Source organism: Theropithecus gelada, chromosome 10 (genome assembly GCF_003255815.1).
Source record: "Theropithecus gelada isolate Dixy chromosome 10, Tgel_1.0, whole genome shotgun sequence".
NCBI lineage: Eukaryota > Metazoa > Chordata > Mammalia > Primates > Cercopithecidae > Theropithecus > Theropithecus gelada.
Window position 1 is genome coordinate 33,233,678 of NC_037678.1, and position 26,394 is coordinate 33,260,071.

The 26,394-nt window shown below is 43.9% G+C and overlaps 1 protein-coding gene across 4 annotated transcripts in view; it reads left to right on the forward strand.

Moving 5' to 3' along the window:
• The window catches only part of PI4KA (phosphatidylinositol 4-kinase alpha), a 143,241-nt gene that overhangs the window by 3,726 nt on the left and 113,121 nt on the right, over positions 1 to 26,394 (forward strand). For all 4 annotated transcript variants that reach the window (XR_003121442.1, XM_025398768.1, XM_025398770.1 and 1 more), the window contains exons 2-4: positions 15,065 to 15,181; positions 19,183 to 19,276; positions 23,382 to 23,470. Coding sequence is in view for 3 of the 4 variants with exons in the window: in XM_025398768.1 (XP_025254553.1) it covers positions 15,065 to 15,181; positions 19,183 to 19,276; positions 23,382 to 23,470 (300 nt within the window). In the remaining variant the exon portion in view is untranslated. The remainder of the gene's footprint in view (positions 1 to 15,064; positions 15,182 to 19,182; positions 19,277 to 23,381; positions 23,471 to 26,394) is intronic.

A 26,394-nucleotide genomic window follows, 5' to 3' on the forward strand; every position in this document is an offset into this window, starting at 1 on the left:
AAAAAAAATTACCTTAGGCTGGACGCAGTGACTCACGCCCGTAATCCCAGCACTTTGGGAGGCTGAGGCAGTCTGATCGCTTGAGGTCAGGAGTTCGAGACCAGCCTGGCCAACATGATGAAACCCCCTTCTCTACTAAAAATACAAAAGTTAGCCGGGCGTGGTGGCGGGCATCTGTAATCCCAACTACTTGGGAGGCTGAGGCCAGGGAATTGCTTGAACCCAGGAGGTGGAGGTTGCAGTGAGCCGAGATCTCACCACTGCATTCTGGCTTGGGTGACAAAGGGAGACTCCGTCTCAAAAAAACAAACAAACAAACAAAAATTACTTTCGACTAGACCAGTTAAATCAAAAGCAGTGTTAATTTGGTTGCTCAAGTGAAAAGCAGCAAGTCAACCTTGCTACAAGTCTGCCATCTACTCTTTTTTTTCCTCTTTCCTTTAATAAACCAATGAAATCCCATCTAATTTTTTTTTTTTTTTTTTTAAATAGACATGGGGGTCTCACCATCTTGCCCAAGCTGGTCTCAAACTCCAGGGCTTAAGGGATCCTCCTGCCTTCGCCTCCCAAAGTGCTGGGATTATAGGCATGAGCTACTCCAACCTGGCCAAGATCCCATCTACTCTCATATTTCAGACTAGACTCCTGCCATGTTCCCATAGCCAAAGCCAGGACCCTTGAGCATCTGTTCTGATCCATGTCTGAGCTTTGAGCTTTTCCTGCTAGGCTATGCTTTAGACTGGGGTCCCACCCCCAGGATTGGAACCCACCTCAGAGGACACTCTCTCTGTGAAGCCCGTTGAACCAAGTCCTACCCAGTGCTCAGCCCCTCTCCCTCTGGGAGAAAGATAAGAAGAAAAAAATAGACAATAAAGAAAGTGAGGCTTTTCAACATTGGGATCTCCATATACAGTTGGCTTCCAGACTCCTCCTTCCTGATTTCTATCTGCCCGTTAGTCTCGTTCTGCCTTCCTGGTTCTCACCTGTCTTCAGAATGTTGCTGAGCCACCCCTACCAAGCTTCCTCCTGGCTCTGCCTGGCTAATCTTCCTTTGCGTCAGGGAAGTTCAGTGGCCTGTTTTCTGTCTCTCCTCTGTAGGCCTGTGTTAAACCAGTGGACCCTCGATCCTGGGATACCAAGAGTCATGGGCAGAGCTTCTGATCCTCTCCCCACCCTCAGGAGGCTTTGATCAGAGCCCTTTTTCCGTGTCCTAAAATGTTCTCTTTGTTTTCTGCAGTTAGAATGCCAGAATCCTGAGGTGTCGTAGCTAACTATTGATCTGATTTTTGAAAGAAAATAGAGACAGAGTCTCACCATTTTGCCCAGGCTGGTCTCAAATTTCTGGGCTCAAGTGATTCTCTTGCCTTGGCCTCCCAAAGTGCTGGGATTATAGGCATGAGCTGCTGCACCCAGCCTGATCTGATGTTTAAATGGCACTGTGGCATTAGGGACAGGCTGAACCCTTCTTGGTGGCCATATGTGCTCCATAAGATGAGTTAATTCTAATCTGTAGTTGGAAGAATATGTGGCTTGGTGCTTAGGGTAGTGGGCTTTCTGGAGTTCATGGTTATTCAGTGTGTACTTTAGAGTGGTACTTTAGAGTGGTCTGCCGTGGAGTAAAAATCATAGTGGTGGCGTTTTTTCAGCATCAGGAAGCTGAGAATTTCCCATCCTCTTTCCCTTTCCTTTGTGAGGCTGTGTTAAGAACAGCCATCTGTAGATTGAGAGGAGAGAGAGAATGAGGGTCAGCGGAGGGTATACATGTTGCCAGAATCATTATTATTAAGTCAACTCTTAAAATATTTTAAGAAGAAATTGGAAGAAGAAAAAATCTTTACCTGTAACCATACCATATTAACTGTTAGTTTGCTAGATTGCCATAACAGAGTACCACAGACTGGCTTAAACAACACAGATGTATTTCCTCCTCATTCTGGAAGCTAGAAGTTCAAGATGAAGGTGTCAGCAATGTTGATTTCTTCTGAGGTCCCTTTCTCCCTCTGTCTTCACGTAGCCTTCCCTCGGTGCCCTCCTGCGTCACCAGCTGTTTGCCTCCCCAGGGGGCAGAAATGTTCTATTTCTTACTCCTTACTGCAGATTCTCTTTTCTGCTGTGTTTGCAGTTTGCACTCATTGGAGATGTGGTTGCCTCTAATCTTTCTCACCAGCAGCTATTTCCATCATTGACGTCAGTTGCTGAAATTTATGTATTTTATCTTCGTGATTGCTTATTTATATTTCTATTTTTGTATTTGCTTCTGTTGTATATGTTGGCATACTGGAGAAACGCTTGGCCTTTCATGAACATTGCCAAGTCGGCCAGAACACTACTTTCATTTGTGTGGTAAACTGACAAATACAGGGTTGAGGCAGAAATCCTCAGGTCTCATTTGCGTTTGTTTATTGAGTCCTGAGAGGCTCTGTCTCTGCTGCAGAAGCCATACTCTTTTCCTGAATGTTTTTCTGTGTTTCAAGCTGGTCTGGAAGCCTGGATTCAGGATAGCCAAGGCGGCCAGCCAGGCACAGTGGCTCATGCCTGTAATCTCAGCACTTTCGGAGGCTGAGGCAGGCAGATCACCTGAGGTCAGGAGTTTGAGACCAGCCTGGCCAACATGGCGCAACCCTGTCTCTACTAAAAATACAAAAATTAGCAGGGCATGGTGGTATGGACCTGTAATCCCAGCTACTTGGGAGGCTAAGGCAAGAGAATTGCTTGAACCCAGGAGGTGGTGCGGTGAGCCGAGATTGCGCCACTGCACTCCAGCCTGGGTGACAGAGCAAGACTCCGATTCAAAAAAAAAAAAAAAAGATAACCAAGGCTATACTATTATAAAAGCTACAGATGGGACCATCCATTCATATGATAAGTCTTTGGGGGTTTGCTGTGTTGCAGGCACTGTGCTAGGCGCTGGCATTAGAGGGGTGGATAAATAGACATTAAAAAAAAAAATAGAGGTAGGGTCTCACTGTGTTGCTCAAGCTGGTCTCAAAATTCCAGGACTCAAACTGTCTGTCCACTTCGGCCTTCCAAAGTGCTAGGATTATAGGCATGAGCCGCTGTGCTTGGCCTAGACATTTTTAAAAATTAAAATTACATTTTTTTGGAGATAGTTTTGCTTTTTCACTCAGGCTGGAGTGCAGTGACGTGATCGTAACTTACTACCACCTTGAATTCCTGGGTTTGACGGATCCTCCTGCCTCAGCCTCCCAAGTAGTTGGGACTATAGGTGTGCACATCATACCTGGCTAAGTAAAAAAAATAAATTTTTTTAGAGATGGGATCTTATTATCTTAAGAGCCCAGGCTTATCTGAAACCGTGGGCTCAAGTGATCCACTCACTTCAGCCTCTCAAAGTGCTGAGATTATAGGCATGAGTCACTGTACCCAGCCAAAATTTAAAAAATTTTTAGGCCGGGCGCGGTGGCTCAAGCCTGTAATCCTAGCACTTTGGGAGGCCGAGACGGGTGGATCACGAGGTCAGGAGATCGAGACCATCCTGGCTAACACGGTGAAACCCCGTCTCTACTAAAAAATACAAAAAACTAGCCGGGCGAGGTGGTGGGCGCCTGTAGTCCCAGCTACTCGGGAGGCTGAGGCAGGAGAATGGCGTGAACCCAGGAGGCGGAGCTTGCAGTGAGCTGAGATCTGGCCACTGCACTCCAGCCTGGGTGACAGAGCAAGACTCCGTCTCAAAAAAAAAAAAAAAAAAAAAAAAAAAAAAAAAAAATTTTTAATGAGTATTTATAGTCCCAGGGACCTATTGGGACTCCTTCAGTGTGCACCACCACAGTCAGCTAATTTTTTGTATTTTAGTAGAGACGGGGTTCCAGGCTAGTCTTGAACTCCTGGCCTCAAGTGATTCACCCACCTCGGCCTCCCAAAGTGCTGGTGTTAACGGGCAAGCCACTGTATCTGGCCTGAGTGTTTAGATTTTTGTTGTCTTCCTTTAGGGAATGTTGGGCCTTGTTCTGGTAGGTAGTTGCTGTCGTTTAATTTGATCCTTCTGAGGCTAGGTTTTTCAATAGTGCTTTCTTGAGATATAATTCACATACCATAAAATTTACCCATTTAAAATGTACAATTCATCATTTTTAGTGTATTCACAGAGTTGTCCATCCATCGCCATGATCATTTTTAGTCATTTTCTTTGCCCTCAAAAGAAATCTTGCTGTTACCCTCCAGCCCTATCAGCCCCATCCCTAGGCAACCACTAGTTTACTTTCTGTCTCTGTAGATTTATTCTGAACATTTTATAGAAATAGAATTATATAAGATGTGGTTCTTTGTGACTGGTTTCTTTTACTTGGCATATTTTCAAGGTTCATCCATGTTGTAGCATCTCATTACTTCATTTTTATTACTGAATAGTATTTGTATGCATATACCACATTTTATCCATTTATTAGTAGGTGGATGTTTGGATTGTTTCTACATTTTGACTATTATAAATAACGCTGCTATGGAAATTCATGTACAAGTGTTTCTGTAGACATATTTTCATTTTTCTTAGGTCTTTAACTAGATGTGGAATTGCTGGGCCATACAGTAACTCTAGGTTTAACTTTTGGAGGAAGTCCAGACTGTTTTCCAAAGTTACTACATCATTTACATTCCCACCAACAGTGTACAGAAAGCTTGTTTCTGTACGTTGTCACCAACACTCTGGTTTGTCTGTCTTTCCAGTTATAGCCATCCTAGTGGATGTGAAGTGGGATGTTATTATTCTGTTGTGGATATGCATTTGCCTGATGGTTAATGATGTTGAGCCAGCCTATTCTATCCTAGAACAGCCACTCTTTTTGGGTATTTGTAGATCTCCTTTGGAGATATATCTATTCAGATCCTTTGTCCATTTTTAAATTGTAGTATTTTTTTATTAAGTTGTAATAGTTCTTTCTGTATTTTAGATACAAGTGTCTTAAGATAAATGATTTGCAAATATTTTCTCCCGTTCTGTGGGCTTTTTCACTTTCTTCATGGTGTTCTTTGAACCACAAAAGTTTTAAATTTCCATGATATCCATTTTGTCTTTTTTTTTTTTTTTTTTTGTCCCTTGTGCTTTTGGTGTTGTATAAGAAACCATTGTCCAATTCCAAGGTCACAAAGACTTACACCTGTGTTTTTTGTTAGCAGTTTTATAGTTTAGCTCTTACATTTGGGTTTTTGATCCATTTAAAGTTTTTATTTGATATGAGATGGGGGTCCACTTTCTTTTGCATGTGAATATCCACTTGTCTCAGCACGATTTCTTGGAAAGACTTCTTTTTTCCATTGAGGGGTCTTGGAACCCTTGTCAAAAATCAGTTGACTGTAAGTGTGAGGGTTTATTTGGTCTATATGTCTTTCCTGATGCTGGCTCGTGTACTGTTTTGATTACTTTAGCTTTGTAGCAAGTTTTGAAATTGGGAAGAATGAGTCCTCCACCTTTGTTCTTCCTTTTCAAGATTGTTTTTGCTATTCTGGGTCCCTGGAATTACCATGGGAATTTTAGGGTTAGCTTGTTAGTTTCTGCAAATAACTCACCTAGGGTTTTGATAGGGATGGTGTTGAATTTGTAGGTCAGTTTGGACTGTATTGCTGTATTGTCCTTTTTTTTTTTTGAGACGGAATCTCTCTCAGTCACCCAGGCTGGAGTGCAGTGGCACAATCTCAGCTCACTGCAACCTCCACCTCCCAGGTTCAAGCATTTCTCCTGCCTCTGCCTTGCAGGTAGCTGGGACTACAGGTGTGCACAAACTTGCCCGGCTAATTTTTGTATTTTTAGTAGAGACAGGATTTTGCCTTGTTGGCCAGGCTGGTCTTGAACTCTTGACCTCAGGTGATCCATCCACCTTGGCCGCCCAAACTGCTGGGATTATAGGTGTGAGCCACTGTGCTCGGCCTATATTGCCATCTAAACAGTGGTAACTGTTTTTGATCTATGAACGTGGGATGCCTTTCCATTTATTTAGGTTTTCTTTACTTTCAGCAATGTTTCTTAGTTTTGCACTTCTTTTGTTTTTATTCATAAGTTACTATGTTTTTTTTTTTTTTTGATGCTATTTTAAATGAAATTGTTCTTTTTTTTTTTTTTTTTGAAACAGGGTCTCACTATCACTCAAGCTGGAGAGCAGTGGTATGCAGTGGTATTATCACAGCTTACTACAGCCTGGACCTCCCAGGCTTAAGCAGTCCTCCCACCTCAGCCTCTGAAGTAGCTGGAACTACTGGCACAAGCCACCATGGCCTGGCTAGTTTTTGTAGAAACTGGGTTTCACCATGTACTCCAGGTTGGTCTCAGGTTTCATCATGTACCCCAGGCTGGTCTTGAACTCGTGGGCTCAAGTGATCCACCCACCTCAGCCTCCCAAAGTGTTGAGATTACAGGCGTGAGCCACTGCACCCAGTCTCCTGGCTAATTTCTAAAATTTTTTGTAGAGAGAGTCTCACTATGTTGCCCAGACTGGTCTCAAACTCCTGGGCTCAGGTGATCCTCCTGCCTCAGCCTCCCAAAGTGCTGAGATTATTACAGTTGTTTTTCTTTTTAGATTTTTATTTATTCATTTTTCTTCAACTTTTATTTTAGGTTCATGTTCAGGATGTGCAGGTTTGTTAAATGTGTGCCATGGTGGTTTGCTGCACAGATCATCTCATCACCTGTGTATCAAGCCCAGCATCCATTAGCTATTACTTTTTTTTTTTTTTTGAGATGGAGTCTTGCTCTGTTGCCTAGTCTGGAGTGCAGTGGCGTGATCTCAGCTCACTGCAACCTCCGCCTCCTCTGTTCAAGTGATTCCCCTGCCTCAGCCTCCTGGGTAGCTGGGATTACAGGTGTGTGCCACCACACCTAGCTAATTTTTTTGTATTTTTAGTAGAGACGGGGTTTCATCATGTTGGTCAGGCTGGTCTCAAACTACTGACCTCATGATCCACCTGCCTCTAATTCCCAAAGTGCTGGGATTACAGGCGTGAGCCACAGCGCCTGGCCCCCCCCCCCCCCTCTTCTTTTTTTTTTTTTTTTTTTTTTTTTTGAGCCTGCACTGTTGCCTAGGCTGAAATGCATTGGGGCGATCTCAGTTCACTACAACCTCTGCCTCCCAGGTTCTAGCGATTCTTCTGCCTCAGCCTCCTAATTAGCTGGGTCTACAGACACACGCCACCATGCCTGGCTAATTTTCGTTTTTTTTTTTTTTTGAGATGGAATCTTGCTCGGTCACCCAGGCTGGAGTGCAGTAGTGCGATCTCGACTCACTGCAAGTTCCGCCTCCCGGGTTCACGCCATTCTCCTGCCTCAGGCTTCCGAGTAGCTGGGACTACAGGCGCCTGCCACCTCGCCCGGCTAATTTTTTTTTTTTTATTTTTGGTAGAGATGGGGTTTCACCGTGTTAGTCAGAATGGTCTCGATCTCCTGACCTCAGGCGATCCACCTGCCTCGGCCTCCCAAAGTGCTGGGATTACAGGCGTGAGCCACTGCGCCCGGCTGATTTTCCTATCTTAATTTTGTATCCTGTAACCTTGCTGAATTTGTTTGTTAGAAGGCCATGAATCTGTCCAAAGATGACCAAAGAGCATCTTTTTTATTTTGTATTTTTGGAGACAGGATTCTGCTCTGTTGCCCAGGCTGGAGTGCAGTGGCACGATCATAGCTTACTGCAGCCTCAGACTCCTAGGCTCAAGCAGTACTCCCACCTCAGCTTCCCAAGCAACTGGGATTATAGGCACTTCCCACCGCACTCAGCTCAAAAGAGCATCTCTAATGAAAGTCTGATCCAGGGTGCTTGTAGGAGCAGGTGCTGTTCCATTTACATTTGTAGGTCCATGTGTATCATGTCACAGTCACCTTTATCATGATAGCTCTGAGTCACTTTGAAAATGTCAACTTACGTTCAATATTTTTTTGTCTGAGGGGACAGTACATTTGAGAAACACAATTACAAATGGTTTTAACAGAAAAATATACCATTAATACTTAAATCTTAGTCTTTCGTTCTCAGGGAATTTTGTTTTCTCCGGAAAGACTGTTCCCAGAGGTTTTAAATAACAAGTAGTACTTTTTAAAAAAAATCATTTAATTATCCAACTTTTGTAATGCTATTATTGTAGCTTTATTTTGACCTAAATACCTTATAAATACCCTCTGTTGTGGTTGATTCTCATCTGCAATTTTCTGCCCAGTCATCCAGACTTACAATTAAGAATCTTATTTTCTCCTTGGTTTAGCATTTCCTTACCTTGGCAGTCAAAATTCACATCTTTGAGCTATCTGTCTTTTAATATCCTTGGGTTAAAGTACTGCCAAGAGTTCTTATCAGAGTCTAAGTCAGTCGTATCTGTTGCCTCCCTGTGGTCCATTGGCTTAACAACCTTTTGAAAGTGGTAGGTAGAACCCCTCTGGATCCTTTTTGTAAATGGGAAAAACCCTGGCCATCGTGGTCAGATTTTGAGCTTAATGACTTTTTATAATGACCCACTCCCCCTAAGACCCTAAAAACGAACAACTTGCTAGTTTATTGTAAAATTCTGATTCTGAAAAGCCATTTGATGTTATTTTTCTTTTCATTTTTTTCAAAGACTATAGAGTTAATGCTTTATCTTGCCTTAGGACTTTGACCTCTCTGTGTCTGTTTCATCATATGTAAAAGGAGGATGATTAATAATAGCTACCTAATGAGCTGTTGTGAGGATTAAATAAGATAATATAGATGAACACATGATAAATGCTCAATATGTGTTAGCTGTCATTATTTGGAGAATGGCACCCACCAGAACTGGGTGTGACGATTTCTTTTTTTTTTTTGAGACGGAGTCTCGCTCTGTCTCCCAGGCTGGAGTGCAGTGGCCGGATCTCAGCTCACTGCAAGCTCCACCTCCCGGGTTCCCGCCATTCTCCTGTCTCAGCCTCCCGAGTAGCTGGGACTACAGGCGCCGCCACCTCGCCTGGCTAGTTTTTTGTATTTTTAGTAGAGACGGGGTTTCACCGGGTTAGCCAGGATGGTCTTGATCTCCTGACCTCGTGATCCGCCCGCCTCTGCCTCCCAAAGTGCTGGGATTACAGGCTTGAGCCACCGCGCCCGGCCGGGTGTGACGATTTCTATAGGACCCAGGTTCAAGTCTTCAAATATCTTTCTCATAAGAGTCCCAGTTTCCAAGAGTATTTTGCACCAGGCTTTCAGGGCCCTCTGTCATTTAGTTTCTGACTTGTGTTTTTTGCTAGTTGTGTCATTTTTATTAGTTTTGTAACTTCTGCTGGATTGTAACACTCGTGAGGGAGTGATTGTACATTATATATTACTTCATTTGAGAGTTCTTCTATCCATCCCTCCATTCATTCAGTGAGGCAGCAGAAACTTGTTCAGTGTCAACTGCATGCCAGCACTGTGCCTGGTACTGACTATATGACAAGTATCACAGTGTAGTTAAACCCTGCTTTCTAGTAGCCCTTACCTCTTTTCTTTCCTCCTCACCTTATCAAATGCTGTGACCTTGGCCGCTTTAGTTGCACTAAGTAGTTGTTAAAGTTCTGAAATGTGCAGGGTGCAGTGGAGTGATGAGGAGGTCACAGTCCTCTCTGCAGTAAGAGGATAAGTATACAAGTAACTCTGAGATGTCAGGAAGGTGATTATCTTGAGAAATACAGAGTTCTATGTGAGCTATTGAGAAGTATGATGGGAGATATTACGTCAAGTTGCTGAGGTCTGGAAAATGTTTGAGAGGCGTGAGACAGTTGAGATGGATCTTGGAAGGATGGGTTGAATTTTTATAGGGGAGATACAGCAGGTTGAACAAAATGTTTCAGATGGGTCAAAACCATGGAAAAGGCCAGGCAGGGAGAAATGAGAGTTGATACGTAGCGGCCTGGGTTTATGAGAGAAGTTTTGGGACTGGGAGTGTGCACCGAGGGTTCATTGGGCAATGGGGAACCATTGAAAGTATATGAACCAGAAGTGGAAATATTGAAGTAGGAAGAGACAAAATAAGAAGGAAGGTCTGGTTAGGAGCCTGTTGCCTCAGATGCACTTAACTTATCTGGACCTAGTTGCCTAACCTGTAAAACAGGGATAGAATAACACATGGCCTGCCTGAAAGTGGACATTTACTGGTTGCATCTGCAACCTCTCCCAGCCCTATACCTACACTTCTTCATATGTTTGGGAGTTGTCAGTGATCCTCAGGCCTGCAGTTCAGGTAAGCATATCAGTGGAGCACCTGAACTTGTGTATATTCTGTATTTCTTTTCTTTTTCTTTTTTTGTTTGGAGATAGGGTCTTGCTTTGTCACCCAAGCTGGAGTGCGGTAGTGTGATCACAGTTCACTGCAGCCTCAACCTCCTGGGCTCATGCAATCCTCTAGCAATCTTCCCTCCTTGGCCTCCTGAGCATCTAGGACTACAGGGGCATGCCACCACACCTGGCTAGTTTTTAAATTTTTTGTAGAGACAGGGTCTCGCCATGTTGCATAGCCTGGTCTTGACCTTCTGGGCTCAAGCAGCCCTCCCACCTCAGCCTCCCAAACTGCTGGGATTACAGGCGTCAGCCACCATGCCTGCCTGTATTTTTTTCTGATTTTAAAGTTATCAATATTTTTAATAGAAATATGGTAAACACAGAAAAGAATAAAGAAGGAAATAAATATTGTCTGTAATTTTTTTTTTTTTTTTTTTTGAGACAGAGTCTTGCTCTGTGGCCCAGCCTGGAGTGCAGTGGCACGATCTCGTCTCACTGTTATCTTTGGCTCCCGGGTTCAAGCAATTCTTGTGCCTCAGCCTCCCGAGTAGCTGGGTAGGCCCTGGCCACCACACCCAGCTAATTTTCGTATTTTTAGTAGAGATGGAGTTTTGCCATTTTGGCCAGGATAGTCTGGAACTCCTGGCCTCATGTGATCCGACTGCCTCGACCTCCCAAAGTGCTGGGATTACAGGTGTGAGCCACTGTGCCCCGCCTCTTGCCTGTAATCTGATTATTCAGTTTGATACTTTTCTTTATAGGCAGTCCAACAGGCTTTGAGTTTTGTTTAATTACCTGTGACCAATTACATTAGTTTCCTATTACTACTGTAAATAAATTGCAACAGACTTGTTGTTAGAATAACATACATTTATAATTTTACAGTTCTGTAGATAGAAGCCCAACCTATGTTTCACTGGACTAAAATCAAGGTGATGGCAGGGCTGTATATCTTTCTAGAGACCGTAGGGGAGAACTCATTTCCAAGCCTTTTTCATTTTTTAAAAAATATATATATATTTTGAGATGGAGTCTTGCTCTGTTGCCCAGGCTGGAGTGCAGTGGCACAATCTCAGCTCACTGCAACCTCTACCTCCTGGGTTCAAGCAATTCTCCTGCCTCAGCCTTCTGAGTAGCTGGGACTACAGGTGCCTGCCACGGGGCTTACCACCATGCCTGGCTAATTTTTGTATTTTTAGTAGAGATGGGATTTCACCATGTTGGCCAGGCTGGTCTTGAACTCCTAACCTCAGGTGATCTGCCCACTTCGGCCTCCCGAAGTGCTGGGATTACAGGTATGAGCCACTGCACCCAGCCATCATTTCCAAGCCTTTTACAGCTCCTAGAGCTGCCCACATTCCTTGATTCCTGGCCCCTTCCTTCATCTTCAAAGGGAGCAATGGTTGGCCAAGCCCCCATCTCACATCACTCTGACCCCTTCTTCTGTCTATCTCTTCTCCTTTTAATGACCTTTGCGATTGCCCTGGGCCTATCTAAATAATCCGGGATAATCCCTCCTTTTCAAGGTTCTTAATTTAATTACATCTGGAAGGTCTCTTTTGCCATGTAAAGTAACATATTCACAGATTCCGGGGGATTGAGGGTGTGGACATCTTTGAGGTGCCATTATTCTGCCTAAACACGGCGTGCCAGTGTAGTGCTTAAATCATGGAATCATTACATGGGTCTCTGAGGTAGTTGTTCTTTTTGGTATCTTTGCTTCACATTTAAAGCTGTGCCTAGCTTTTAGAGTAATTTCTGAATGGTCACAGATGATTTCTATTTAAATGTTTTTAGTTGGATGGAGATAGGGGAGGAAGGTCTGAAGTCAGAGTACCCCAGAGCCCCTCTGGGCATTTGAAGGAGAGGAGGTCCTGGCAGTCTAGAGGAATTGAGGATGGTAAAAAATGCTGCCTTCAGTTCTTTCTACTGGTAGGGTGACACCTGCCCTGGCAGTATGGCTAAACTGTATTGATGATGCTGAATTCTGATCCTGGGATATTGTTAGAGCCCAACCCAGAGCACCTGGCCTGAGAGAGGAAATCCATTCTTATGCTGTATGTGAAAAAGAAAGCCTTGGTGGCTGGGCGCGGTGGCTCATGCCTGTAATCTCAGCACTCTGGGAGGCCGAGGTAGGTGGATCACCTGAGATCAGGAGCTCGAGACCAGTCATCTTGGTTTTGGTGGTTTTAGCGGGCTTCTTTACTGCAGCCTGTTTTGTCAGCAAGGTCTTTATGACTTGTATCTTGTGCTGACCTCCTGTCTCACCCTGTGACTTAGAACGCCTGAACTGTCTGGGAATGTAGCCCAGTAGGTCTCAGCCTCATTTTACCCAGCCCCTATTCAGGATGGAGTTGCTCTGGTTCACACACCTCTGACAATAGCTGATTAATTTTGTCATTTTTTTGTAGAGACAGGGTCTTACTATGTTGCCCAGGCTCGTCTCAAACTCCTGGGCTCAAGTGATCCTCCTGCCTCAGCCTTCCAAAGTGCTGGGATTACAGGCATGAGCCATGCACCTAGCCTGGGTACTTTCTAGTGTGGTAAAGAGGCAGCTAAAGTAATCTTTCCCTTGCTTACATATCCTCTCCATCATCAAGCCCTGTTAACTCTTCCTCCAAAACATATCCTGAACTGGTCTGTTTCTGTCTGTACTCGTCGATTGTTACCATGCTACCATCTTTGCCTCGGCTACTGCAGGGCTCTCCTCACCTGTCTCTCTGTTTTCACTCTTGTCCTCCAAAATCCATTTTCTGTGCATCAGCCAGAGGGATTCTTCTAGATTTCAGTTCTAAACTTGATGCCCTAAGGCCTCCATGTATTTGTTATTAGTGTACAATTCGGGCTTCTGACCTGGCCTGTGGGGCCCTCTGGGGACCTTCTCTGCCTAGGCCTGAACTCCTGGGCCTCCTTGCTTCCTCTTTTTCACTGTGCTGCTGCAGCAGCAGCCTTTCCTGTCCTGGCTTCCTTGATCAGATCCCAATTTGAGGAACCATCTTAGAGAGGTCCTCCCTGATCACATTATCAAAAGTTATCTTTCAGGCACTATTGTTGGAGAAATAATGATGTTATGCCAGTTTTGACGATTTTTCAAGTCTCTGTGCTGTCTTCTAGCACATTAGTTTCATCTGCCAGGTTTGTAGTGGAGTGTATCTTCTGTGTTTTAGTACAGGGTATTGATAAAGTATTGCACAGGACAGAGCAAAGTACATAGGCTTTGATAGGGCCACTTCTTCCCTCTGCTTCAGTGTTGACTCATTAGTCAGCATTCTTTGAATCTCATTGCCTGCTTTTGCCTTCCACTGGCCACTATTATAGCATATGCAGTAACAATAGATAATGTTTATTGGGCACTTAATATGTGCTGTGTTCAGTCCTAGCTGATTCACACATTTGAATTTTTTTTTTTTTTTTTTTTTTTGAGACAGAGTCTCGCTCTGTTGCCCAGGCTGGAGTGCAGTGGCGGGATCTCAGCTCACTGCAAGCTCCGCCTCCCTGGTTTACGCCATTGTCCTGCCTCAGCCTCCCGAGTAGCTGGGACTACAGGCGCCCACCACCTTGCCCTGCTAGTTTTTTGTATTTTTTTGTATTTTTTTGGTAGAGACGAGGTTTCACCGTGTTCACCAGGATGATCTCGATCTCCTGACCTCATGATCTGCCTGTCTTGGCCTCCCAAAGTGCTGGGATTACAGGCTTGAGCCACCGTACCTGGCCGGTTTTTTTTTTTTTTTTTTTTTTTTTTTATTTTTTTTTTGAGACGGAGTCTCCTTCTGTCGCCCAGGCTGGAGAGTGCAGTGGTGCTATCTCAGCTCACTGCAACCTCCACCTTCTGGGTTCAGGCAATTCTCCTGCCTCAGCCTCCCGAGTAGTTGGGATTACAGGTGCTCGCCGCCATGCCCGGCTACTTTTTGTATTTAGTAGAAACGGGGTTTCACCATATTGGCCAGGCTGGTCTCAAACTTCTGACCTCATGATCTATCCGCCTCGGCCTCCCAAAATGCTGGAATTACAGGTGTGAGCCACTGCGCCCGGCCACATTTGATTTTTTAAAAGCGTCAGTGAGGCATTGTTACTGCAGGTTGGTTTAGGTAACCTGTTTGTGGTCAGGAGGTGGGGACACCCACTTAGACTGTCCTAACACCAAAATGCAAACTTTAGCCATTGTGTCTTACCCCCTCTGAGTATATATAGTTTTAACCCTTAGCTCATATTACTCAGAGTTTATGTGTTTTGAGGGGCATGTGTACAATCGTTTCAGCAGCTGGAGATGTCCTGTGATCTTTTAACTAAAAAAAAATTATGACTTATTGGTTACATGGACTCTTTGGGGTTTATGGTAGTGTTTTTTTGTTTGTTTTTTGTATGTTTGTTTGTTTTTGAGACAGAGTCTTGCTGTGTCACCCAGGCTGGAGTGCAGTGGCACGATCTTGGCTCACTGCAACCTCTGTCTCCTGGGTTCAAGTGATTCTTCTGCCTCAGCCTTCCGACTAGCTGGGACGACAGGCGCATGCCACCACGCCTGGCTAATTTTTGTATTTTTAGTAGAGACGGGGTTTCACCATGTTGGCCAGGCTGGTCTCGAGCTCCTGACCTCAGGTAATCCACCTGTCTTGGCCTCCCAAAGGGTTGGGATTACAGGTGTGAGCCACTGCATCTGGCCTATTTTTTATTTTTATTTATTTAAGAGATAGGGTCTCACTGTGTTGGCCAGGCTAGTCTCAAACTCCCAACTCAAGCTATCCTCCCACCTCAGCCTCCTAAATAGCTGGGACTACAGGCATGTGACACTGTACTCAGCTTGCTTTACTTTGAATGTGGTTTTCTGTTTTCTGGAGCTGTTTTTGGGGGGTCTTACTTTCTAGGTCCAAAAGCTTCTTTGCATGTGTCCAGTGGATTTCCATGGGATCTTCCAGTTAGATGAAAGACGGAGAGATGCAGTGATTGCATTGGGCATTTTTCTGATTGAATCTGATCTTCAGGTAAGTCTTCATGAAATTAAAAGTTTCTTCATTGTAAATAGGGGTGTAGTGAGCATTTAAGTTTGTATCTGCTTATATTTACCTAAAACATTACTAGAAGAATACATTTGAACCTAATTAAAGCAGTTAGTGAGGAGGGTAGGACAAGGTGGAAATGAGACTTCCAAATGTAAACCTTCTTAGAAAATTTGAGTTTTTTGGAATTATGTGTATATATTATGTTGTAAAAAAAGTGGTTTTTGTTTGTTTGTTATTATGTGCCACAGAGTAAGTCAAAATGGTTTGAGAAGTAATTGTATGCCTTCCAGGGTAGGTTTGGTTTTCAAGCTCAGGTAAAATGCTCATCATTCAGACTCAGGGGTACTGTATTTCTCCTTCCAAAAGGACAAAATCATTTTAGGTAATTTTGATATAATGTCTTTTTCAAAATTGTGATTATGTATATAAACTTGTAGAGTATGTATCATTGTATCTTCTTTTTTTGTCTTTGAGATGGAGTCTTGCTCTGTTGCCCAGGCTGGAGTGCAGTGGTGCAGTGTTGGTTCACTGCAACCCCCGCCTCCAGGGTTCAAGTGATTCTCCTGCCTCAACCTCCTGAATAGCTGGGATTACGGGTGCCAGCCACCACTCCCGGCTCATTTTTTTGTATTTTTAGTAGAGACGGGGTTTCTCCATGTTCGGCAGGCTGGTCTTAAGCTCTTGACCTCAGGTGATCTGCCCGCCTCTGCCTCCCAAAGTGTTAGGATTACAAGCATGAACCACGAGTGAGCCATCATGCCTGGTCTCAATGTACCTTTTAATAAGGACTTAAAAACTAGCCCTGTAGCTCCAACGAAAAAATAATGTGACTGTTTTGTGTGTGTATTTTTTTTTGTTTTTGTTTGTTTGTTTTTTGAGACTATATTTTTATATTTATCAAAGCTAATTGAAACAAACGATTGATCATTGGATATTGAATCTTTTATTTATCTATTTTTATCATTACTAGATACTATTTCTAAATTCCAAGTTAATTATGCTGTGTTAGGTAAATAAAGATGTTAGACATTTGAATATTTATCTAGGAAAGGTTGCTTCCGTCTCCTGGAAATTTTGCTCTAATAAGCGTTAATATTTTGACAATATTTATACATTTGAAAAAAATAAGAATTTTAATTATAGAGCAGTATTTTAGTAATTAAATAGGTTACCTGATCAAGGTTACATAAAAAACCAAAATTAGATACATAAGCTGCATTTTGGCTTTTCTTCTGCTATGTATTTGTTTATTTATTCTTAGAAACAGAGTGTCACTCTATCGCCTAGGCTGGAGTGCAGTGGCACAGTCATTATTTAATGCAGCCTTGAACTCCTGGGCTCAAGGGATTCTCCCATCTCAGCCTCCTGAGCAGCTGGGTTTATAGTCATGGGTATGATTTTTAAATTTTCTGTAGAAATGAGAGTCTTGCTATGTTGCCCATAGGTTATCTCCATATGCTAGGTTGTTCTCCAACCCTGGTCTCAAGTGATCCTCATGCCTAGGCCTCCCAAAGTGCTGGAATTACAGGCACGTGCAACCGTACCCAGCCTACCTGTTTATTTATAAACGTGAAAAGAAAGAAAACCATTTTTACTTTTTCTGTTTACCACATCCTACATAAATATAAAATGAATTATAAAGGGCAAAAAAGAATTAAAAAAAAAAATTTAAGAAACTATTATTGTTCAAATGTGGATTACTTGATAATATCTTTGACAAACACATTTCTTTATAGATTTACTTGTAAGTCCTGAAAGTATTGTACTTGTATTAGACTTCTTAAGATGACAACGAATAGATGAGCACAAGTTACTTTTGGTGTCATTCAGGTTCTGGGTAAGGACTAGCAGGGTCCCAGGTGGCATGTGACATTGTCCCTTGGACCATAGAGTTTGCTGTATGTCCAGGGCAGCCCACTGGCCTCATATATACTAGGAGAGAAGCCTAGCATGCTTTGCCAGCCCCCTGAGAAAGCCCTAGGGACCACCTTGGTTTACCTGGTGCTTATATTCCTTGCTTCCCTCTAGGATGGGCTGTGCATTAACCTCCTTCCGGTCCCAGCAGTGGGCTGCCATGGTAGCAGCTGTGGCCAGAGGAGCTGAGGTGGTTTTACTCACCCTGTACTGCTAATGTCATCATAGTTTATATAGAAAAGAGCCACCTGGAGCCACTTCCTCTGCAGGAGGCCATGTGGTTCAGGCCTTATGGAGTTTTGTTCCTGTCAGTACACTAGGATCCTCAACTGATGTCTTAGCCAGTTCCTTTTTATGGTCTAGAGAAAAAACTGTTTTGTTTTTGATAAAGTTCTTTGTTTTTGGTTATCTGTTATGGTATAACAAGCTCCCCCCAAACTTAGTGCTTAATACATTGTTTTCTTTGATTCATGAATCTGCAATTTAAACAGGGCTCAATTGACTCCATTTAGCGTCAGTTGGGTGGCTCAAAAGCTGGGGGCTGGAATCACCTGAAGTCTCATTCATGGGTCTTATCATAGTATAGTGTCTAGGTTCCAGGACAAATGTCCTAAAAAAGAGCCAGGTGGAAGCTGCGTGCTTTCTGCCATGTTATATTTTGTTTTGTTTTATTTTTCTGAGACAGAGTCTCCCTGTGTCGCCCAGGCTGGAGTGCAGTGGCACCATCTAGGCTCACTGCAAGCTCCGCCTCCCGTGTTTACTTATGCCATTCTCATGCCTCAGCCTCCCCAGTAGCCGGGACTACAGGTGCAGGTGCCCACAACCATGCCCGGCTAATTTTTTGTGTTTTCAGTAGAGATGGGGTTTCACCGTGTTAGCCAGGATAGTCTCGATCTCCTGACTTCATGATTTGCCCACCTTGGCCTCCCAAAGTGCTGGGATTACAGGTGTGAGCCACCATGCCCGGCCACTGTCTGCCATGTTTTTATGTTTTAATTTTTTTTTTGAGACAGGATTTCACTCTCGCCCAGGCTGGAGTGCAGTGGCAGAATCTTGACTTACTGAAGCCTTCACCTCCCATGCTCAAGCAATCCTCCCACCTCAGCCTCCCGAGTAGCTGGGACTACAGGAATGTGCCACTGCACCCAGCTAATACTTGTATTTTTAGTAGAGACGTGGTTTTGCCATGTTGGCCAGCCAGGTCTCGAATTCCTGGGCTCAAGTGATCCACCCACCTGGGTCCCCCAAAGTGCTAGGATTACGGGTGTGAGCCACTGTGCCTGGCTGCAGCCATGTTTTTAAAACTACCACGTAGTTTGTCAGCATTTCAAAACGTCAAATAGTACCCCTCTTCTCTGGAGCACACTTCTTCTCTGGAGCACAACTAATCCTTAACTGGAACAGCTGTAATTAGGGAAATAGCTCCAAAAGCTAATGATGGAAGATTATGAAGCTGCATATTGGTGTTGATTGGCTAGTTCAGAAATTAGAGGAAAGTAAAATTTTTCACTGGGCTAATGTTGGCTATAAAGTCTGATGCTCAACTTGAGAAGAGCAAGAGGAAACATGAAGTAGAAAATAAAAAAAAAAAAAGCAAGGAATATGGACAAGGGACATGAACAGAAAAAAGCATCACCTAGTTGAGATGCCCACACTATGAGCTTCTCTCCATCCCTAGGATCTTATTCTGGGGCTCTTGGATGGATTTTGGGGGTCTAAACCATTCTCACTGAAGACAGCTTTGAGTGCGTACACACATGTACCTTCTGGAGATGCCCAACCCCCAGAGGAGGCCTGAGCAGGCTGGACCCTCTGCTCCAGAAGGCAGGTGTGAACCCTTCCTTAGGCTCCTGTGGTACAGGTTGATGGGACAGCCTCTGGACTCTGCAGTGTGAAAACAGGAATGGAGTGATGCCATGTGAATTTACATGCTCTTTACATTATCCTTGGAGAATCTCTGAGATGATTAGGATGTGGATATGCTTTGCTTTGGGCTTAATCTGGGCTAAAAAGCTACCAATCACTTATTTTATTAAATCTAATTTATTCTTCTTCTTCTTATTTTTTAGCACAAAGATTGTGTGGTTCCTTACCTTCTGCGACTTCTCAAAGGTCTTCCAAAAGTGTATTGGGTAGAAGAAAGCACAGCTCGGAAAGGCAGAGGTAATAGTATATAATGTTTTCCCTGAATATAAAAGAAAATATACATGTTCAGTGTCTGTAGGATCAAGTGTTTATTCATACTGATACATCAGATGCGTCTTGTCTCACTTCTGGCTGTGAAACAACTAACTGCCTGCAGCATTGTGGGCTGAGCTTACATCCATGTGTTGGCCACAGCCCATGGATGAGTTGGGGAGAAGGTGGGCCTGGGCAGGCCAGCTTTCCCTTGCATTCTTCTGAGACTGAGCATTCTTGCTCATTCTTGTTGAGACCTTCAAGAACCTTTTCTCATGTCTCATTGGCCAGAATTCGGTCACCTGCCCATCCCCAAATCAGTCACTGTTACCCTTAGAATTTATAGGCTCACTCCTGGAGTGAGGTCAGTTTTCCAGATTATACTGCTGCTGCTCAAAAAGGGTGAGATGGAGGTTGGGGACGCAACAGCAATGTTCACTGTAAATGGTTTCATCACTTTGTTTCTAAGTTGCAGTTAAACTTTGCACCTTTGGAAACGGAATAAATTGGCCGGTATGGTGGCTCACTCCTGTAATTCTAGCTCTTTGGGAGGCCGAAGTGGGCAGATCGTTTGCGTTCAGGAGTTTAAGACTAGTCTGGGTCAGCCGGGCACGGTGGCTTATGCCTGTAATCCCAGCACTTCGGGAGGCCGAGGCAGGGGGATCACGAGGTCAGGAGTTCAAGGCCAGCCTGGCCAATATGGTGAAACTCCATCTCCACTAAAAAATACAAAAATTAGCCGAGCATGGTGGTGTGTGCCTGTAGTCCCAGCTACTCGGAAGGCTGAGGCAGAAGAATCGTTTGAACCCAGGAGGTGGAGGTTGCAGTGAACCAAGACATGCCACTGCACTCCAGCCTGGGCAACAACAGAGCAAGACTCCATCTCGAAAAAAAAAAAAAAAGAATGAAAGAGAATATTTGCAAACTATGCAAAGGTCTAATGTCCAGAATCTATGAGGAACTTAAATTTACAAGCAAAAAACAACCCCATTAAAAGGTGAGCGAAGGACAAATAGACACTTTTCAAAAGAAGACGTACAAGTGGCCAATAAATATATGAAAAATATGCTCATCATCAGATGCTAATAATCAGAGAAATGCAAATCAAAATTGCAATGAGATACCATCTCACACCAGTCAGAATGGCTATTATTAGAAAGTCAAGAAATAACAGATGCTGGTGAGATTGTGGAAAAAAGGGAACACTTGTACACTGCTGATGTGAATATAAATTAGTTCAGCCATTGTGGAATGCAGTTTGGCAATTTCTGAAAGAACTTAAAACAGAATTACCATTTGACCCAGCAATCCCATTATTGGGTACATACTCAAAGGAATGTAAATCATCCTGCTGTAAAGATACATGCATAAGTATGTTTATTACAGCAATATTCACAGTAACAAAGATAAGGAATCAACCTAAATGCCCGTCAATGGAAGACTAGATAAAGAAAATGTGGTATGTGTACCATGGAGTACTGTGTAGCCATTAAAAAAGAACAAGATCAGCCGGGCGCGGTGGCTCAAGCCTGTAATCCCAGCACTTTGGGAGGCCGAGACGGGCGGATCACGAGGTCAGGAGATCGAGACCATCCTGGCTAACACGGTGAAACCCCGTCTCTACTAAAAATACAAAAAACTAGCCGGGCATGGTGGCGGGCGCCTGTAGTCCCAGCTACTCGGGAGGCTGAACCAGGAGAATGGCGTAAACCCGGGAGGCGGAGCTTGCAGTGAGCTGAGATCTGGCCACTGCACTCCAGCCTGGGCGACAGAGTGAGACTCCGTCTCAAAAAAAAAAAAAAAAAAAAAAAGATCCTGTCCTTTTATTTTTTATTTTATCTTTTTTTGAGACAGAGTCTCGCTGTGTCACCCAGCCTGGAGTACAGTGGTGCGATCTCTGCTCACTGCAACCTCTGCCTCCCAGGTTCAAGCGGTTCTTGTGTCTCAGCCTCCCAAGTAGCTGGGATTATAGGCATGTGCCACTACGCCCAGCTAATTTTTAAGATTTATAGCTGAGATGGGGTTTGCCATGTTGGCTTGGCTGGTCTCGAACTCCTGGCCTCAAGTGATTTGCCTGCCTCAGCCTTCCAAAGTGCCGGGATTACAAGTGTGAGGCCACTGTGCCCGGCCGAGATCATGTCTTTTGCAGCAACATGGATGGAGCTGGAGACCATTATGGGAGAATTAGCACAGGAACAGGAAACCAGACGCTGCATGTTCTCACTTATAAGTGAGATCTAAACATCGAGTACATATGAATACAGAAGGGAACAGCAGACACTGAGGCCTACTTAAGAGTGGAGAGTAGGAGGAGGGTGAGGATGGGAAAACTACTTTTTTTTTTTGAGACGGAGTCTCGCTCTGTCGCCCAGCCTGGAGTGCAGTGGCCGGATCTCAGCTCACTGCAAGCTCCACCTCCCGGGTTTGCGCCATTCTCCTGCCTCAGCCTCTCTAGTAGCTGGGACTACAGGCGCCCGCCACCTTGCCCGGCTAGTTTTTTGTATTTTTTTTTAGTAGAGACGGGGTTTCACCGCGTTAGCCAGGATGGTCACAATCTCTTGACCTTGTGATCCGCCCGTCTCGGCCTCCCAAAGTGCTGGGATTACAGGCTTGAGCCACCGCGCCCGGCCGGGAAAACTACTTTTTGGGTACTGTACTTACTACGGGGATGATGAAATAATCTGTACACCAAATCCCCGTAACATGCAGTTTACCCGTATAACAAAACTGCACATGTACCCCTGAACCCGAAATAAAAATTAAAAAACATTCTGTTTGTGCCTATATTCCTCTTGACCTTTGGGTTTTCATCATTTCTGGTAACATGCCTAAAACTGACAGATCCCAAATTATGCATGTACCCTGCAATTTGTTAGGATTTTGTTTCTTTTTTGTGTTTTGAGACAGAGTGACTTTGAGACAGAGTGTCACTCTGTCTGCACTCCAAGCTGGAGTGCAGTGGCCTGACCTCGGTTCACTGCAACCTCCACCTCCTGGGTTCAAGCGATTCTCGTGCCTCAGCCTCCCCAGTACCTGGGATTACAGGCATGCACCACCATGCCTGGCTAATTTTTGTATCTTCGGTAGAGACAGAATTTTGCCATGTTGGCTGGGCTGGTCTTGAACTCCTGGCCTCAAGTGGTCTGCCTTCCTCGGCCTCCTAAAGTGGTAGCACTATAGGTGTGAGCCACCGCACCCAGTCTGTCGTGCAATTTGATAGACTACAAATTAAATAGAGCATCATTACTAAAAAGTCAAATTTTAGGCTGGGCATGGGCATATTCAAGTTTAAGAATAGCCTAGAGCTGCCCTTTAAAATTTTAGGTGTTGGAGTAGAAATGTAAGTCTTCTGTCATGTACTATGAATATATCCATTAAATAATGGATACTCTTTTGTCCTTAATTCAATATTCCATATTCAAAATTGATTAATTTTCTATTTTTGAGATAACTCATTCTGTCACCCAGGCTGGAGTACAGTGGTGCGATCTCAGCTCACTGCAACCTCCACCTCCTGGCTTCAAGCGATTCTCCTGCCTCAGCCTCCCAAGTGGCTGGGATAGGTGTACGCCACCACACCCAGCTGATTTTTGTATTTTTAGTAGAGACGGGGTTTCACCAGGTTGGCCAGGCTGGTCTCGAACTCCTGACCTCAGGTGATCTCTCTGCCTTGGCCCCGCAGAAGTGCTGGGATTATAGGTGTGAGCTACTTCGCCCAGCCAAGTGTGTTTTTTTTTTAATTTTATTATTATTATTTTTTAATTTTTTTGTGATTTCTCACATTTACTTAGGGAATAAAAAGTTGAATCCGTCATGTTGAAAGGCTCTGTTATCTCACACTAGCTATTGGCTCAGGAAACATTTAAGTTTATTGAACCAAAACATTTACATAAAGGAAAGGTAGGGGTGTTTCTCAACAAACTCATTGGGCCCATAGCTGTTCTTTTGAGACTTGTCTCAAGGAGGGGAGCTGCTGTAAACTGGTCCCTTGGCAGGTCATGGTGAGAGGGAACATACTGAGTTGGATGGCCAGAGGTGTGACCCAGTATCTGGTTCCTGGTTATCTGATTACTGTTTTTACATCTTCCAGGTGCCCTCCCAGTTGCAGAGAGCTTCAGCTTCTGCTTGGTAACTCTGCTGTCTGATGTGGCCTATAGGGATCCTTCACTCAGGGATGAGGTAAGCATGTGTTGATTTGGTGTGCATTTCTATTAGATTGAATAGAGTCCCAAAGTGATGAAAGATTTTAAAAATGTGAAATGTGACCAGATTGCTTTTTGATATTTATCTGTTTCATCCTGTTCATAGCAGACCTAAGACATGTTTAGGTCTTTCAGTACTCTTTAGGATCTCATGAGTCTTATCTCATTCAACTTTTTTTTTCTTTTTCTTTTTTCTAATGAAGGGCAGGCGCTGCAGAGACATGAGCAGCACTGTCCCTTTCAGCTTTTCAGAAAGTCGTGTAAGGTAGGCGGCAGAAAAAGGCAGAGGCAGCTCATTTTTCTTGCTCTTTGTTGGGGATTGAAGTCATTCATAGAAGATCATTTTCTTTTCTTTTGTTTTTTTGAGACAGAGTCTTGCTCTGTCATCCAGGCTGGAGTGCAGTGGCGTGACCTTGTCTCACTGCAACCTCCACCTTCCTCCTCAAGCCAGCCTCCCTCCTCAGACTCCCAAGAAGCTGAGACTATAGGCGTGCACCATCACGCCAGCTAATTTGTTTTGTATTTTTTGTAGAGACGAGATTTGGCCACGTTGCCCAGGCTGGTCTTGAACTCCGGGCCTCAAGCGATCCTCCTGCCTTGACCTCCCAGAATGCTGGGATTATAGGTGTGAGCCACTGTGCCCAGCTAGAAGAGAATCTTCTAGGTAGCTGAAGCTTTTATCTTTAAGGGCACAGACTTTCTTTAGATTTTGTTAATTTTGATAGAAATGTTACAAACATGTATTTCATACTTTCCTCTTCTTTAAGCAAAGAATATAATCATACAACTTCTTAGATTTATCGCTTAGAAAGTTAGTTTTTGTATGCTGGTATTCTAGGTTCTTCCAAGCAGTGCCTGGTTGCTTGTCTGCATTCTAAATGTTCCCAGTTAGTGATGTATTTTGACTAATTTAGATTCTTCATTTATTTGTAGGTTGGCTAAAGATGTAATTAAATATGTTAGAATTATGTGTTTTTATTTAAAAGTTGAACATTAAAGGCTTTTCTGTTAATATAATTTATCAGAATAAAGAGGTCAACACCAGAGGTGATAACATGACTTTAACATATAAAATGGAAAATGTGGGTGGGTGTGGTGGCTCAGGCCTATAATCCCAGCACTTTGGGATGCTGAGGCAGGTGGATCACTGAGGTCAGGAGTTTGAGACCAGCCTGGCCAACAGGGGGAAACCCTGTCTCTACTAAAAATGCAAAAATTAGCCAGGTATGGTGGCAGGAGCCTGTAATCCCAGCTGCTCAGGAGGCTGAGGCATGAGAATCACTTGAACCCGGGAGGCAGAGGTTGCAGCGAGCTGAGATCATGCCACTGCACTCCAGCCTGGGCAACAGAATGAGACTCGGTCTCAAAATAAATAAATAAATAAATAAAATAAAATAAATAAATAAAATGGAAAAAGTATTGCTTTTCAGGCTTTCATAGAGTATTCAGCATTGTTTAATATTAGGAAAATGTAAGAGATTTGACTTGGTTATGAACAAGTCATGTCACACCAACTTCATTTTTTCTTTGCCTGGGTTTTCTAAGAAGAGTGGTTGAGAGAAATGAAGTTGTTGCAGTCTAGTGGATCTTCATAAAGGCTTTAGACAAGCACCTTTCCAGACATCCTGGACCAATTATATGGGCTGAGGGCCAAATGGTTTGGAGGGTTTGCAGAACTGCCTGAAGGACTGTCCCAAAGGGTTATCAGTGAGGTATCGGCCCAGCAAGACCCTCCTATCATTGGAGCAAAACAAGCTAGTGCTGTGAATTAAGATCTGGAAAGCAAGTTGATTTCATTTGTAGAAGGCACAAAGCTGGGAATCACAGAATTTGTACAATGAGCTAAAACTAATACCATGAGTTTTTGTAGGAATACATGAAAGATAAAAAATACCAACTACGTTGGTAAAGATTACATAGTTTAGGAGAAGCAGGTGCGAAAAAAGACTTAGGTATCTTCCTCATTTATAAGCTCGTTATTATGCATGGTGGCTCACGCCTGTAATCCCAAGTTCTGGGAGGGTGAGGCAGGAGGATCACTTGAGCCCAGGAGTTTGAGACCAGTTTGGGCAACATAGCGAAACCCATCCCTACAAAAATAAAAATAAAAATTAGCTGGGCATAGTGACACATGCCTGTAATCCCAGCTACTCAGGAAGCTGAGGCAGGAGGATTGCTTGAGTCCAGGAGTTTGAGGCTCCAATGAGCTATGATTGAACCCCTGCACTGATCTTGGCTCACTCCATCCTCAGCCCTCCGGGCTCAAGTGACCCTCACACCTCAGCCTCCTGAGTATTTGGGACCACAGGCACGCACCACCACACCTGGCTAATTTTTGTATATTTTGTAGAGACAGGGTTTCGATACTTTGCCCAGGCTGGTCTTGAACTCTTGAGTTCAACTAATCCACCTGCTTCAGCCTCCCAAAGAGCTGGGATTTTAGACATGAGCCATCCCGCCAGGACAAAAAACAATTCTTAACTTAAAAAATTATGGGCTGGATGTGGTGGCTCACGCCTGTATCCCAGCACTTTGGGAGGCTGAGGCAGGTGGATCACCTGAGGTCAGGAGTTTGAGACCAGCCTGGCTAATATGGTAAAACCCCATCTGTACTAAAAATATAAGAAATTAGCCATACCTGTTTACAGAATATGTTAATAGAGGAAAAAGTAGCCCGAAGGGCTGGTAGGTACAAGCCCCAGGAGGACAACATTGGCCCAGTGTTGGGAGGAACTCTGAACCAGCCCAGAGAGTGAGGGTTTTGTCCCTGGAAAGTCAGCTGGTTGGCCAGTTGGCACGGTCATTGTGGAGGGATGTATCAGATATGGGGCTGGTTAAGATAATGTCTGAAGTACCTTCTAATTTTGACTTAGTTTTGTGATATTTACCTAATTTTGTTTA